A 13,167-nucleotide genomic window follows, 5' to 3' on the forward strand; every position below is an offset into this window, starting at 1 on the left:
AATAAGCACAACTACGACAGGAGAAACAGACTTATATGCACTGCAGAAAATGTCTGTGAAATAAACAGTGAAGTGCTGTAAAATCGTGACATCAAAAACTGTAAGTAGAAAAACAGTGAAGCAGTGTTTAATTTACAGTATACTACAGCAAAATACTGAACCAAAACACAGCTGTTAATTTTAAAGTAAGAATATGTTGAAAGAATCATGTTTCTTTGTAGAATTTACAGATTACTGTAGTTTAAGCACAGAAAAACTGAGATACAAAAAACAGTACAATACAGTTAAAATTATAACATGACAGTGTTGAAATGATGTTTTTTGTCAAGTAGATTTTTTTTATACAGAAAGAAACCAGATTACATTTTACAAATTCATATGTTACACTTTACAGATAAGAATATGTACAACTAGGCCTAAAGTAAAATTATGTTAATATGAAGGGTTTAAAAATGCAGGTGATGTGTCTGTTTAGAATTGAGTAGGCCTATATTTAGCAATATATCAGTAGGTTAGAAGTAAAACTATAATAGCAGTAGTGTAACCTACGCTGTGTAGACAAGCACAGTCCTGTGTCGGCCTCGAACTCACTCAGTGACACCTGAAGAAAAGTGCTAGCGACAGAGGCAAACCGCCATGGGTTTTAGCGTACTTGCTAGCACGCCTGCCTCCCATGTCCAAAGTCATGAGTTGGAGTCCGGTGTGGGACTTTGCTCAGGACTAACACACCTGATTCTGCTGATTAATTAATTATAAAGCCCTTGATTAACTAAATTAACTGTGATAGTAAAGAGTTAAAACAAAGAGGTGCAGTACAAGGGGTCGTCAGGCCTGAAGTTGAGAACCACTGGTCTATGCAACACAGGTTACACCTACGCTTTCTGGTTTAAAGGCTGTTGGATTTACTGGTTTAAATTGTAACTTTTTGTAAATTATAACAGTTTTAAACTGTAAAATTTACAGGTTGTTCTGTAAAGTTGTTTAGATTTTTACTGTATTTTTTACAGAATTGCTCTGGCAACTAAAGCTGCCAGTTTTTTTCCATAAAAACAACAGATTTTTTTTTTTTTTTACAGTATGGAGTGAGCCCTTGTAATGCGAAGGGATCATAAATAGTTTGCAAAACAATAACAAAAATAGCAGTTCCTGCTGGGTTAACACAGTCCAGATTTCTCAGTGTGTTCCATTCAAACAGAATTTAAGGACTACAGTCACCAGGAGATTGAGCCTCTCTGGCTAAGTGAAGATAATCGTCTCCAGCTCTGGAATTGAGACGTTGGAGGTTGATGAGACGCATAGAGTTCTGGGTCCCAAGAGTCACGAAGACTGAAGTCACAGAAAGTCTTTTTCTGGAGTCACAGCAGACTTCACTGGATGGTGTCTGAAATCGGTGTGGGATCAGATACTTTGGTGAAGCAGACTGCAAGGTTCGCCTCAGGCGCAGTTGTTAACTGAACAAATCTTTTCCATCAACTTTTATCCCATGCAAGGTGGTGCCAGGGCAGCCGTAACCCAGCAGAACAGGAGCATAACTCCATGCTTCATATATTCACAGGTGGTGGATGCCAGTTCAGTGTCAGGTCATTGTTATAAGATGGTCCATCAGCTCATCACATAGTGATCATTGGGGTTCCTTCTTCTCAACCTCGGAAGGTAATTGACCTCATCTTGGTCTTGGGCCAAAGTTTGAAAATTCAATGAGGTGTGGGCGCTGGCCCTCTGTTCGCTTACAAGTTGTCGGGCAAATCATGAAGTTTCTCATCAGTGATGAGGGCTGGCATTCTAAGAGAGGCAATGCCTTTGTATCCTACATTCCCCCCTTTGTCACAGGTCTTAGGGTCCCAGTTGTTGGATCCTAAATCCACACAAAAAGAGAAGCAAAGGCATACAGCACACCCACCCCCTCAATGCACTGACACAAGCACCATTCCATTACCCCTAAGACAACAGATACAGTGATAATAAGGTAACAGCAACTGTGACCAAGTGACAAAATAGGTCAAGGAACAAAAAAGAAAAAAAGAAAAAAGTTTTTTAAAAAAGAAAACAACAAGAAGGAAAGAGAAAAAGAAGCAAATTCCCTTTTTCTTCTTTGTTTGAAGTGAATGTGGTTACTTCCACAACTGTTCATGTGGTCAGGACTGAGTCTGGTTAACTTTACCTCAAAATGCACTATACCAATGGTTTGGAGGAACATGGGGGTCAACCAGGGGAGCAGAGTGACCAGAAACACCTGAGTGGGCATTAAATCCCCCAACCCCCCAGCACCCCCTTTGACTACTGGACACTTCAATGCGTCTGCATTCTGGGAAAGACACAAACCCAGTTGTCAATACTGAAGTCTTTCTCACAGACACAAACCCAGTTATCAAAATCCAAAGGTTAAAGTCATTCACATGGAGACAAACCCAGTTGTCAAAGGGACAAAATCCCACAGATGAAGAATTTCTGTTCTGTACAATAAATCATTTATGTTCCTTCACACAAATATCGCACTGCTGCACATGACACAGACAAGAAATGAGGCTTGGCAAAACGAGGATATTTTCAGCATCATTTGCAAATTCCATGTAATAACTGGTAAATTTTGGAAGAAACGATTAACACAATAAATGACTGTGCTGAAATAGCAGTGAATGGGTGTGGAAATGGTACAGAAATGAAGGAGATTTTTCTTGAACTTTTTCTGAACTCATCACTGATCATACTAAACAGCCTTTCTGAAATAGGTTTGGATACAGTTTCAATTATACCATGAAACCTGACACACTCGTCTAACTGTGATATCAAGGAATGAGGAACTCAACTATTTGAACTCTTATCTCTCTTTCTCTCTCTCTCATTTCTCTCATTTCTCAAAGATCGACCAATGAAAAAATATCCACTCTATAACAATCATTGATAAAAACTCATTGACATGTGCAACTCAGCACAGGTATATAAGGAAGGGGAATGAGAAGGAAAATTGTCCTGTACAAGGCTCAGGTGAGGATAGAGATGTGGAGATGTCTTTATGGTTTTTGAGACATCTCTCTCTAGCGTGAAAGGAGAGACTTTTCACCTGAAATAACACAGAGCACACAGATCTTATGAGACACCGAAAACTGGAGAAAAAAATGTCTTCCTTGGAATTCCCAGCTTGGCAAAATATTTAATAACTTTCTTTGACTCTGATTCTAAAAAGATGTTCGTAAACCAGGAGCTCAAGTTTCTCCCAGGAAAGGATGAGCCAGTTTGCTTTTCCTGGAAATACAGTTTGCACTGATCTGACAATGATTAAATCATGTGACAGACAAATGACAGAGTGTAAAGAATTGATACTGTTTGGACACATGATTATCATAGCCTTCTCAAATCATACCATAAAGACACAAGCTTCAGTGCTCTGCAATCACAGATTTGAACTGATGTAGAAAAGTTCAAGAAAGTTATTAGAAGTTATTAGAATTATGTGACTGTGTGTGACAATGAGAGACTGAGAAAGAGAGAGAGAGTGGGGAGAGATAGAGAGAGAAAGAGAGAGAGAGTGAGAGAGAGAGCAATCAAGCTCAGAAGCCTTTGATAGGAAATGGGTCATTATGGCTGTCCTATATGCTGTCCATGAGGGAAGTAGAAATAGAGGGAGGGAATAGGGAGGGTGCAGCAGTGGTTATGTAACTCAATACTAGATTTTGTGTGTCAGAGAGAGAGCGACAGAGATAAAGAGAGAACAGTGTAGAGAGAGCGAGAGAGCGTGAGAGCAATTGAGAGAGAGAGAGAGAGAGAGAGAGAGAGAGAGGTGAGATAAGTTCAGGCACAGAGGGAGGCATGACAGTTCAGGAGGTGTCAGTTCACTAGACAGAAAGAAAAACCACAACGGAGGAAAACCACAGTGGAGGAGAGAAGCAGAGCAGTGCATATCAGAAGAAGGACACAGGTGGTGGACAGGTCTAAACAAAGCCATGGAAAACCTGGAGGAGGTGAGTCAGCAAGAAATGCGTGATTAGCACAACCTTTAAGGTTGTAAGATACATTATGTGACCTTTAAGATATGTTTAATGTGCTATGGCTGCTTTACTATCAGTGTTCTCAAATCTAAACACATGCCGAAGAGTGCACATTCCTGCAGACCTATGCTTCAATCATAAATTCTACGAAAGCTATGACGGTTAGATTTTTTAAAAATCAGTAGTTTTGCGATTCGCGCCTTATAGTTGAACTACAACGAATCTGCAGGCTGACATTCGGTTCCTTTTTTTTCGGCCGACTTGTTTCTTGTGACATCTGCGAAATCGCCCAAAAATAAACACAGGAAGGGGGCCTGAATATATCCCTAAATTAAATAAAATAAAACCCCTCTAAGGACTGAACCGCATGTATCGAAATGGGTTAACTAACAGCCAAACTAAATTGCACGAAATCGGGATGCTGACACTGAAGAACGTGAAGCGTTCCTTCCATGGCAACTGAGACTGGGCAAGCGTGACACAGTGTCCGGCTCTAAAATGTTCTTTTCTCTCTTTTTCTGCTGTTTTTTCTTTACTTTTTCAGATGAAATCTTTCAAACGGCCAGAGATGTTTGAATTCAAGGGTGTCACTATGATCAATTATTTTACCGATAATTGGGACAATATACAGAACTTCCAGGCAAGACCAGATGACATCCTCATAGCCACGTACCCCAAAGCAGGTGCGTTTATGCATCAGATTCCTCCCGATCTGACACAGCAACCAACGCAGTAACATACTTATTGATTGGTTTAAGTCAACGAATTTAGCGTATTGTAAAACAAAATCGAACATGGAACTTCTTCATTTGTTTCTACTTTGGCTGAAAAAAAAAAACTACTTGAAGTTATTTAAAATATGTTTTAAAAACATTTAGGTTTCCTAGTCTGATGGTCCCTGCATGCGGGGAGTCAGACTACGAGAGAGTGACTGTTATGACTGAATAACAGAGAGTACTTATACCTGAATAAGACTGTGCTTATACCTGAATGTGAGAGTAATTATACCTGAATGTGAGATCAATACCTACCCAATTCCATCTGTTGATACAAAACATTAATATCTGTGAATTACATATTTAGGTCTGTCCAGCTCAGCATTATATCTAAGATGGCTCATTCTAGACATTTAAATATTTTTCCATGTCTCCTCTCATTCTCTCTCTCTCTCTCTCTCTGTCACACACACACACACACACACACACCCTACTTCCTTAGGAACCACTTGGGTGTCATACATCCTGGACCTGCTGTATTTTGGGAAGACGTGCCCTGAGCGTCAGACCAGCCTACCCATCTATATGAGAGTGCCCTTCCTGGAGATGACCATCCCTGTTCTCCCTCCAGGTCAGGGAGGGGTCGCTGCTCTCTGTCGGCCCTTAGCTTTCACATCCTAACAGAATACATCCAATTATTTCATACTGCTAAAAGTGAAACACATTAAATTAGTATTAGATTGTTTTTCACCTATTTGTTATTGATACTATATTTGACATTCACAATATTTTTGACAGTTGAAACTGGCAGAGGTAATCAGTTTCATTCTGTGCGAATATTCTAATACAACAGATGCAGAGTAATAATGCATTCTACACACTGATGATTTTCTCCCTTCTCCTTTGCATTGTCATATTGAAATGAATATTAAAACCACCTCAAAAAATTCAGGTCACAGTTTATGTATATACTTACGGAAAGTTTTCAGGTATACTGTTTATGTATATGCTTATGGATAGTTTTCAGGCGTACTGTTTATCTATATGCTTACAGATAGTTTTCAAGCACACTGTTTATGTATATGCTTATGGATAGCTTTCAAGCACACTGTTTATGTATATGCTTATGGATAGTTTTCAGGCGTACTGTTTATCTATATGCTTATGGATAGCTTTCAAGCACACTGTTTATGTATATGCTTATGGATAGCTTTCAAGCACACTGTTTGCATCAACCTGTTCAGGTCAGTATTTGTTTCTGATCTGTAATCCTACATCAACCTGGAGGTGTTGATTATCTGTTTAATTCTATTGACTGGTGTCCTGTTACAACATCTATGTTTGGGAGCAACTGACACACTGTGTGGATCTCTTCACCTCAGACACAGATCCGTCCTTTAGAAACAAACAGCACCTGTTTGTTTTTATCTGTGGACACACATACCACACAATGTGATGTGCAGGTTTTCCCTGTGAGAACCGTAATTGTTTTCTTATGCAGTACTAATGTTAATTATTTCATTAACATCTGTATTTTTCGGTGTCATAGGAAAGGAGCTGGCGGACAAACTCCCCACCTCACCTCGTCTCATTAAAACTCACCTGCCTATCCAGTTTGTGCCCAAGTCCTTCTGGGAGCAGAACTCCAGGGTAGGCATACAGCACTTTCATTTTCTGAAGGGAGGGGGGGTGCTTTCTGAGTGTTGCCTGAATGGGCTGTGTGTCTTTGCTTTCGCTCTGTAGTTCATGCTTTCTTCTCTGTGTACTGTGGCAATAGTGCCCTGTTTGGTTCTGTTTACACATTCAGCCTGCTGGTGGCTGATTCCTGTACCTCACAGAGGGAAGTGGCTGTCCTGATCTGTCCAGCCCAGTCTTGAGGCCTGCCATTGTGAGTCTGATCAGTCTTTTCTAGGGACTGTGGAAAATAAGAAGTACATAGTTCATGCAAATGAAGAGTTTGGCTGCCAGAGAGAGCACATGGCTCTAATCCAAAACATCCCCTCCTCCCCAACCTCTGCTCCTCTGGCAGATCTGAGATCAGGTCTATCTAAAATAAAAGAGACAACAATGGCTAGGGCTGAGCAGGAGACTGAGCCACACTGCTGTTAAAAGGGCTGGAGTATGACATGAGGGGCTTGTTTAAATCGTAGTCCAATTTACACCTTCTCTAGCCAGGGATGCTAAAAACTCAGAACTCAGAGGTATTGCTGCCAATGGAATACATTTCCTGTCTGCAGGGGCATCTGAAGGTCATCTCAGAAGGGTGGCACAGATGAAAAACCTCTGAACATCACCTGTGGGTACTGCTGGTATACCAGTCCCTAAGGGCTTCCCTCTGAGGTTACTATAGGACAAGGCATTTTTGTGACCAGTTTTGTTTGTTTCCGGTCGCATGACAGTCTCAAAGTCACTATCCACAGAATGGTGTATAGAGTTTGAACCACACAGACAATGGTCAGCTTTGTGGCACTCAGCCAGGTGTGTGTGTGTGTGTGTGTCTGAGATGGAAGTTGTTCTGACATGGTTTGGGTTGCTTTTCTCGCAGTCATGCAGTTAGATCCTGCGTTCCATGAGTGTAGAATAGTAGAGATAGCAGCCAACAAACAATTCATAAGGGCCCAGACTAGCACTGGATCCTGTAAACATAGACTCTTACTGAGCTGTGCAGCTGTACATTCTGCCTGGCCCAGACCTGAGCAGAGAGCAGCTCTTGAGTCTGGGGAGTCCTTCAGAGAGGAGTATTAACTGGGCAGATGGAACATGGGCCGGTTTTACTCTGATCTGATGCAGTTGCATGGACCTTGTGTAGTAGTCCAGTGCTTGGATCCATGAACTCTCAGTCCTGTTCTTTTTATTTCTATGAGCCCAACAGAGTAATACTGTCATGGCACCCTTACACTAACCACCACAGTGATGCTACTTGTCTTAAAGCAAAGGGTTAGAGTGTGGGGTTTTACCAAAGGAGAAGGGCACAGCCCTGCCTAATGCTCCAGCACTGTTCTCTTAGACGATCTTTGGAATGAAGTGGAAGAACTGTCACAAGGCCAAAATTCTGTTTAAGTTTAAGTCTCTGTGATTGCACACACATACTGATGTCACTAACAGAACATAACAGTGATCTGGGAGAACTACATTACTCATTCTCACACTTTAACTCCTTTTTTCTGCTGTTTTATTGTTAATGGAGCACCAAACACACACAACACTAAATACAATACATTTTACAGTGTGAGAGACATGTCGACAGATGAGAGCTTGACAAGGCAAGGGTCAGGACACATCATGGATTTTTTGTTATTCTATAAGTTTTCATTCATTCATTCATTCACTCATGCTGTTCTCTGTCTCTCCAGGTGATTTATGTAGCTCGAAACGCCAAAGATAACGCTGTGTCTTATTTCCACTTTGACCGAATGAACATGGCCCAGCCTGAACCTGGGGACTGGAACAGCTTCATAAAGAGATTCATGGAAGGAAAGGGTGAGTGATACTGACCATGGATGTATGACATATTTTTCATTATGAAGTGATTCTACCTGCATTGTTTATCTTTTTCCTGTTGTAAAAGTTATGTAGAAGACATTTATAAATGTCATGTGGCAGGAGCTCAGTGTCAGTTCACTTACTCTTGTACTGGCGTAATCCTGGTTTTCCTCACTGCTCAGAGCCTCTTCTGAGAGTTCATGTCTAACGTCTTTACTGTGTCTTAGTGGTATTTGGTTCCTGGTACAATCATGTGTGTCTTTACTCTGTGTCTTAGTGGTGTTTGGTTCCTGGTATGATCATGTGTGTGGATGGTGGGAGAAGAAGCAGACATACTCCAACCTGCACTACATGTTCTTTGAGGATCTGGTGGAGGTGAGCACAGTATGGAAATAAGCCCATAAAACCAACCCACTGGGAAAAACTATAACTTGTCCTTCTTAACCCTGATCTTCAGGTTTAGAATTTGTCTGAAAACCTGGTTGCCACGACAACAGTATTGCCAGCAAAACTGGAAATTGATTTGTTGCAAGACAACAAAATTACTTCTCAAAGACAGACACTTGTCCTATGATTTTGATATTTAAAATAACTTACCACTTTTGCTCACCTTACATATTTTGAATTAGAGCAGTGTTTGATTTCAAAAACACTGGCATTGTATATGCAGTGAAGAAACTGCTGCATCTTTGGTCATGCAGCAGGGAGATGTCATGTCCCAGCCACAGCAGGGAACTAAAGAACTGTCAGCTCAGTTCCTCACACGGGCCCAAAGGAGTGCCAGAGTAGGCACTGAGGTCTGGTTATGGTTTTTTTTAATGATAGTGTACGAGGATAGTAGGATCACGTTTGTGTGGTTGTGGGTCTTGTCCAAACACCCCTGGGATTTATGGGTTTTCAGGATTCATCTATACACATTTTCTGTTTCTGCAATGCACCGATATCAGAATGTATGAGGACTGAAAGACACAGGGGTTTCCTGTGCATATTCAGGACACTCGTTCATTGTTTATATTGTAGGCACACATGAAGGGTTTTTCTCGCTTCTGCAGGACACAGGCCGTGAGTTGGAACGCTTGTGCTCCTTCCTGGGTCTGTCTACATCAGTAGAAGAGAGGGAACAGATCAGAACAGGGGTCCAGTTTGATGCTATGAAGAAAAACAAAATGACCAACTACTCTACCGTTTCAGTTATGGACTTCAAAGTTTCACCATTCATGCGTAAAGGTGGGTAACCACGGAGACAGATGTCAGACAAAGACAGTGTTTACTAACAGTTCGACTGCTGGAGAAGATTAACGTCCCCTCTTTCCCTCACACACCTCCTCTCTTCCGTTCTCTTCCTCTCCTCCCTGCAGGTAAAGTCGGTGACTGGAAGAATCACTTCACGGTGGCTCAGAACGAGGAGTTCGATGAAGACTACAAAAACAAGATGAAGAACACCACACTCCGGTTTCGAACAGAACTTTAAACTAGCAGATGGATGCTGTGATAATCATAAAGGATAATGAAAATTCAGTCAAAAAAAAAAAAAACAAGCTGCCATCTCTCTTGTCAGATGAATCGGTCAGCTGACTCATGTCATAGATGAGTTTTGTTTTTGATAATCACACAGTGCCTTTTAGTGACCTTTACTATTCATCTTATATGAATAATTATATGATCAAAAATAATGATATTTGTGCCATACTTGACATGGCAAAGAGATTAAATTTTATGACAAATCTGTTCTGAGGTGGAAGGATTTATCTCTTTATATACTGTATGTCCTTATTCTAACCCTTACATTTGTTTACACCTCAGATGACTTTCTGAATCCAAACTTGGATGCCATGGGTTTCTTTTTGTATTTTTGGCAAAAAAAACACTCATTTTTTGTAAGAAGCTAACATGCAAACACGCAAAACAAAAAATAAACAATTTTGTCAGAGCAAAGTTTTCAGAGTGTTGTGTTGATACTGTTACCTTTTGCCCTTACAGCAGTTAGAACGATGCTGCTTCCTTTTCTGCTGGTTTTTCAGACAGGACATTAGGCTTCTTCGATCTCATGTCAGAATCCACTCCATCAGCTCTGAATCAGTGGACATACTGAATATCAGTGTGTAGAGAAAAACTGCAAACTGAATTTCTGTTTTTTAATGATCGAATTACTTGGGCTGTTGGTGAAATTTCATTCAACAAAGACACAAAGACTGATCTGGCCAAAGTGTCAGTGCATGTATTCAGCAGATCTGACAGAGAGCCTGCATTACAATGTGAGAGCACATCACATATTCAGCACTCAGGGGTTCATATAGCACGCATGGGTTCACATTGCACACATGGGTTCATATAGCACACATGGGCAGGAGGCAGCAGTGTGGTTTTTCTTATTCATTCATCTCGGACAGATGAGAAACATCTCTCCACATTCTCCCTGCACACACACACAGAGTACATACCATAAACATATAGAACACAAAACTGGGTGGCAGGATAGTCATGAGAAAGGCATAAGGCAAAAGTTAATGAATAGATCTTCATATTTACCTCAGAATTGAGACTTTATGCATATATATATATGTATGTCTGAAAGCCAGGCTGATACTTAGAGGTAGAGACAGTGATGAGCCTTTTGGTTCACAGCACTATGATGATCATCAAGGAATCATGTTTATTTTGAACTTTGCATTCAGGAAAATTTGACATTTACTCTTAATCTGTCAGGTTTAGAATTAGCGAACTGTCAGGGTTAGAGGCACATTGGTCCTTATCAAAAGCCAGCCACAAAAGCACAACAGCATTCCATACATATCAGACACACAGTGTTCACAAAGGGTCACAGGGTCACACAACGTCATACTCCTATCAGACACACAGGGTTCACACAGGGTCACAGGGTCACACAACGTTATACTCCTACCAACTAAAGACAGGAGGTGTCTCTAATGGACATGCCTTTACGGACACTAAACCTCTGAGGACTGGAAATTATTGTCCATTCCAAAGAGTCCAGGTTCCTGTTGTCATGTGCTGCTGGCAAAGTCAACAAGTAGAATGGATTCGTCCTGTCTGGTTTTGTTGGTACAGATCGGCGGCAGTGGTGTAACCAAGGGGGAAATGTTTTCATGCCACACATCAGATCCTACTGATACCAAATCTGCATCTGAACACTGTGGCTGATCGACTGCATCTCCTGTAGTTTACTCTCTATCACATGGATGATTACACAAGGATCAAGCACCACACCAGGGCTGCAGTACTCGAGTCCGGTCTCCAGGCGGTTTTTCTGTTGTCTCGGACTTGTCTTGGTCTTGTCGGTATTTGCACTCAGACCTGTCTTGGTCTTGGCCATTGGTCTCGCCAAATATTCTAGTTGGTCTTGAAAAAATATATGTTGGTTTTTTCCTCAAGTATCTCCACCTTAAAAACTAAATCAGTGATTAAGCGAGCTTGTTCAGAAAACGGGCATTGGTCTAATTCATTCAAAATGCATCTAGAACGGGCATTGATATTGGTCGCCTGGTAACCAATCGGACGCCTGCCAAAACTCATATTCGCGAGCTCTGCGCGCGATGCATCCATGCTCATCATTTTCATAGAAGATACAGGCCTACTGTGTCTCCGGCATCACACAAAAATTATAAACAGGTAAGTAAGTGGTCTCGAAAAGGATTCTTTTTTTCTGTCTGGGTCTTGTCCAGTAGCCAGACATTTATTTTCAGAAGGGCCTCGGCAAAAATGAGAGGGCAGTTCATCACTAGCTTACACATTCTTTATAACCTACTGCTGAACTGAATGACAGGTCAGACACCCCGTATCGCAGCTGTATTATACTCAGTCCAATCTTCCGTTCTTTGTTTGCATTGAATACTGCCACACTTTTATTCATCAAGCACACTTTAACCAGAAGTAACGTAGAACACATGCCCTGTCACAACAAACGCACAATATAATGGTGTTACAATATTAGCTGGGTCTCCATTCAACTATTTAATGCAAATTAACGCTTAAACTTCGCATCAAATCTTTTAAGTCGCAATAGAAATTTATTCGCTGGAAAGAGGTGATAAGCAGGGTAAAATGATACTGGTTGAGGGAACAGGTTTAGTCGCATCAACAAATGGTTTGTTGCGGGTTTTTATCACGTAGCCTATTTCCGTTAAAGTTGCCCTAGACAAATTTTAAACCCACAACTGTTCACATCTCCTCCCGCGATGAGGAGAATGTACATTTTAAATCCGTATAACACAGCTGATCGAAACGCGCACAGACATTTCCTTAGCCGAATTTTCATGAATGCGCTTAAAATATGCGAATGTGTTGGGTGGAAACCGGCTCTTATCTCCTGTTGAGGGATTACATCACTGGAACTATGAAGTAAAAACCAAACTTGTTAACTGGCTTATATAGATATCAGTCAAACCCATCAAGCATTGTACAAATAAAAAATTAGAACACATTTTCTTTATTTCAGGGGCATTTGTGATGATATTTCAATTATAATATCAACCAATTTTACAAACAATAACGTATTATTTGTTAGTATTAAATTAAATAATTTCATCATAACTCGGGGAGCCTATACATCTTTTAGGTGTGCCTAGACCTATCAGGCCCGTCCTTTGGGTACGCGCCTGACTCTGTCTCTCTCTCTCTCTCATTTGGACTCGGTCTTGACTTGGACTTGAACCTCTTTGGACTCTGCCTTGACTTGGACTCGAACCTCTTTGGACCGGGGGCGTGTCTACGAGTGGGCTAAGGTGGGCGTTGCCCACCCAGAGGAATCATCTTACCATCCAATGAAAACTCTGGGGAAAAATCGTTATAGCTATTTTTTGCAGCATTCATAATCGCTTCACGTTCACGATACCTTTTGTGAAACAGGATGTTATGTGATTTGGGCATTGTGCGAATACCATATTACAATATACACTCAGCAATATCATTCACTGATTTTGCACCTTCGTGTTGCGTAATAATCTTTTGATTCACCTCCAAAT

At 41.0% G+C, this 13,167-nt stretch overlaps 1 protein-coding gene across 2 annotated transcripts; it reads left to right on the top strand.

Annotated features, from left to right (window-relative positions):
* Nucleotides 1–378: 378 nt before the first annotated feature.
* Nucleotides 379–9,677, top strand: LOC115820484 (cytosolic sulfotransferase 3). Of its 2 annotated transcripts, none has more exons than XM_030784090.1 (8): nt 379–397; nt 4,529–4,669; nt 5,205–5,333; nt 6,252–6,352; nt 8,056–8,182; nt 8,463–8,560; nt 9,238–9,412; nt 9,544–9,677. In XM_030784090.1, exons 1-8 carry the CDS (start codon nt 379–381, stop codon nt 9,654–9,656), a joined length of 903 nt encoding a protein of 300 aa, XP_030639950.1. In that variant the 3' UTR covers nt 9,657–9,677. The 2 variants fall into 2 exon arrangements, with proteins under 2 accessions (XP_030639950.1, XP_030639949.1); XM_030784089.1 differs by lacking the exon at nt 379–397 and adding an exon at nt 3,773–3,959 and having other exon boundaries at nt 4,531–4,669.
* Nucleotides 9,678–13,167: the final 3,490 nt, after the last annotated feature.

The sequence above is a fragment of the Chanos chanos genome, chromosome 9, assembly GCF_902362185.1.
Source record: "Chanos chanos chromosome 9, fChaCha1.1, whole genome shotgun sequence".
NCBI lineage: Eukaryota > Metazoa > Chordata > Actinopteri > Gonorynchiformes > Chanidae > Chanos > Chanos chanos.

Excerpts from the sequence above, each read along its gene's own strand:
- LOC115820484 (XM_030784090.1), top strand. Across the intron at positions 4,670-5,204 it reads AGCCACGTACCCCAAAGCAG|GAACCACTTGGGTGTCATAC; the intron begins GTGCGTTTATGC and ends CTACTTCCTTAG. Across the intron at positions 6,353-8,055 it reads TCTGGGAGCAGAACTCCAGG|GTGATTTATGTAGCTCGAAA; the intron begins GTAGGCATACAG and ends CTGTCTCTCCAG.